Consider the following 3,501-nt stretch of genomic DNA (forward strand, 5'->3'; position numbering starts at 1 on the left):
ACATTATAATGCAGGGCAGGCAACCTCAGCAAATACAAATCCCACTCTATCTCTGCCTCTGGGAGTCGTGGCTGTCAAAGTCTTGCAATGCCTCATGGGACCTGTAGTCCCACAACAGCTGGAATGCCGAGGTTGGCTACACTTGTAATGCATTTAAAAGTTGTGTGTCATCCAAATGTATGTTAAACCAGCACCGAAGTTTTAATGTCCTCATAGTGCACCACCTGCTGGTGACAAGTGGGACATACTGTATGAAAAAGGCTTCTGATATCCACATTGAGCATGTCCTGAAAGCACTGAATACAATCCTTGACAGAGGAGCACAGGCTGAACAAGGCAAGCGGCACGCCTCACCCGGGCAGTGTGTTTTACCTGGGGCTTGTTTGTTTTTCGCCAAGCGATGCACTGACAGGCCGCTTTCATTACTGCTGATGACTGACTCCATCAAGAGGGACGTTTATCAGCTGAGAAAATCTTCTCGCCTTCCTGAGAACTCAGTGGCGGGGCTGAAGCTCCCGCTTTGACTTTGTCGCCGCTTCGCCGATGGCCCGCGTCTCACCACGGTGGCTGCATTGACGTAACTCGGCAAGCCAGACAGGGATGAGCAAGTAATTGCTGTCGTCTCAACAATTTGTCTTTCAGAATATTTGCTGTTCACGAAAGTGAAATTATAGGTTTCCTTCCAGAGATTATTAAAAGGGATGACATATGGATGGGGTCACATGACCTGAGAGGCATGGGCGGTTCTGAAATGCAGTGCCCATGTGACCAGATAAATCCCCTGCAGCACCAGATGTCACAGCCAAATGCTAAATATAATAATACACCCCAAGTCACATTTGATTCTGTATCAGTTATGCAGATTTGGTTAAACATAAACCGAGGCACATTTATCAATCGCTGAAATACATAAAGGGGGGGGGGTCTGTCTCTCCTTCCAAACATTTGAATTGATGTTTAGCCAGTCATGTGATCCACAACCCCGCCCGGCCAGATTCCTGACCTCCCTTTTATCCACTGCATTTAAAGCAGTATAGCTTGGTCAAGGACCTCCCCCTGCCTGTGATTGGACAGTGAAGGAGCAGCACCCCTTTACATTTATTATACAAGCTCTTTTGTGTATTATTATTACACATTTCTATTAATGTCAGTCTGTTATCTAATGAGTTTTGGAGACATTACTAAAAATCTAGAGCCTCTGTCAGGCTTTAATTGCCGTCTGTGTCCTGCTGGGAATATTCACCTCTGTTATGAGTCCTCAACAGAACAGAAATAGAAGGGAAATCTTCCAATGAGGACACCTGTTCCAGTGACCACTATGGAGAGATTTCCTCTCACTACCTGTTGTGTCTACAACGATGGGAAATCTCCCCAATAGGATGCAGATGGCTTACAACCTGATTCTACTCTATTGGCATCAAATGGCTTACGTTATAGAAGGAACTGAGTACCAAGTGCAGGGCCTGCAGCAACCAATCAGAAGCTTCCATTGTTCTATCTTGAGCTTTTGCACTTTGCTCTTTTGGACTCTTGACAAAGCCGGTCTCTTCACCTATCTACACATTTTAGTATTCATTGCACATTGGCTGCGTATGTGTGGTTGCCTGGCAACGGTTGTGGTGCTCCTCCAATTGGATGTGTCCAGTTGGGTTCCATATTTTTCCATATTATGATGAGTAGATAAACTTACTCCGGACAGTGTGTCCTGTGTCACCACGTACAAAAATGTGCTGCGCATGTGTGGTTGCCTGGCAACAGTTGAGGTGCTCCTCCAATCGGATGTGTCCAGTTGGATTCTTCTTCACGTTGGTGATGGTTCCTTTAAGAATGGCTGGACATGTTGAAGACCGGCATTGGTATTGATGTATCCTTTCATCGTGCACGTGATATCCTTTACTATGTAATCACTGTGTACACCATCTTGGTGGGATTATGACATCATTATGATGTCAGAGGTCAGGGGATAACCTTTTTGCTGTTTGATCATTGCACAATGCATTTATCACATGCCTGATGAAAGGGTGGCATTGAAACGCAGCACTGATACTAATTGCGATGTGATGGCCTCAGGTAACTTTTGGACTATATGTTACAGGCCCATTGTGTTCTGGAGACGTATGTTCTATGCTGATACCAGCTAATACCTATGACGTATGTTCTATGCTGATACCAGCTGATACCTATGACGTATGTTCTATGCTGATACCAGCTGATACCTATGACGTATGTTCTATGCTGATACCAGTTAACCAGCTGATACTAGTTAAGCACCCTCCTACTCCAGGCTTTTCCTAGGAATGGGAACAATGGTAATATATTGAGTGGGTACAGAAGCATTCTTCACATCTGTAGACAAAATAATAATGTTGGGTGATTCCAACTGTTGGGTCAAACATTGTTTTATAAAATGGGGCTCCCTGTGTATTAAGCTTATTGGTCCTTTAACGTCTTTACATTTTTGTGTTTTCTATTTCAGGAGCTTCAGACCTGACGGCGTTTAGCGACCCCCGAGTTGGAATCGATCGCCAATTCTCCGGCCTGCCCTCCATTTCAGACCCCCGCATGCACTATCCGGGAGCGTTCACGTACACCCCAACTCCAGTAACTTCAGGAATTGGTATCGGCATGTCGGCCATGAACACTGCTACAAGATACCACACCTACTTACCGCCGCCCTACCCGGGATCTTCTCAGGGTCAAGGTGGACCCTTCCAGACCAGCTCCCCCTCGTACCATCTCTATTACGGAACACCGGCTGGATCATACCAGTTCTCCATGATGTCGGGGGGAGACAGGTCACCTCCTCGCATCCTTCCTCCTTGCACTAATGCTTCCACGGGGTCCGCTCTCCTAAACCCAAACCTCCCCAACCAAAACGATGTGGAAACGGAAGGAAGCCACAGCAACTCGCCAACCAACATGGGCACCACGGCACGTCTGGAGGAAGCGGTCTGGCGGCCATATTAAAGAGAAATAAGGCCGTCCGCCGTGTGTGACATTTCCATGTGAAGTTCCTTCGGTACCAGGAGATACGGAGGATTCTGTAAAACTATAAACTGAGGATAGACCCGATCTCAGAATGCTGTGAAATCACCTGGCGAAGAAATACAGTTATTTACTACGCCTATATCATTTGTTTTTTCAGCAGTACAGCTGAGCGATATGACTTTGCAGAACTTGACAATTTTATTGTGCAGAGTTTTGGACGGACCATCGGATATCTGATCTCATCCGAGATACCTATGACGTATGTTCTATGCTGATACCAGCTGATACCTATGACGTATGTTCTATGCTGATACCAGCTGATACCTATGACGTATGTTCTATGCTGATACCAGCTGATACCTATGACGTATGTTCTATGCTGATACCAGCTGATACCTATGACGTATGTTCTATGCTGATACCAGCTGATACCTATGACGTATGTTCTATGCTGATACCAGCTGATACCTATGACGTATGTTCTATGCTGATACCAGCTGATACCTATGACGT

The 3,501-nt window shown here is 45.8% G+C and overlaps 1 protein-coding gene across 5 annotated transcripts in view; it reads left to right on the forward strand.

The window, feature by feature from the left end:
• RUNX1 (runt related transcription factor 1) overlaps positions 1 to 3,190 on the forward strand; it is a 102,145-nt gene extending 98,955 nt beyond the window's left edge. The window contains exons 6-7 of one of the 5 annotated variants that reach the window (XM_018561482.1): positions 1,280 to 1,318; positions 2,447 to 3,190. In XM_018561482.1, the coding sequence (XP_018416984.1) occupies positions 1,280 to 1,318; positions 2,447 to 2,967 (560 nt within the window). In that variant the 3' untranslated portion in view covers positions 2,968 to 3,190. Of the gene's footprint in view, positions 1 to 1,205; positions 1,218 to 1,279; positions 1,319 to 2,446 lie in introns of all 5 variants that reach the window. The other 4 variants (XM_018561484.1, XM_018561486.1, XM_018561485.1 and 1 more) reach the window with 4 other exon arrangements.
• Positions 3,191 to 3,501: the final 311 nt, after the last annotated feature.

This window comes from Nanorana parkeri, unplaced genomic scaffold, assembly GCF_000935625.1.
Source record: "Nanorana parkeri isolate BGI_ZX_2015 unplaced genomic scaffold, ASM93562v1 scaffold527, whole genome shotgun sequence".
NCBI classification, from domain to species: domain Eukaryota; kingdom Metazoa; phylum Chordata; class Amphibia; order Anura; family Dicroglossidae; genus Nanorana; species Nanorana parkeri.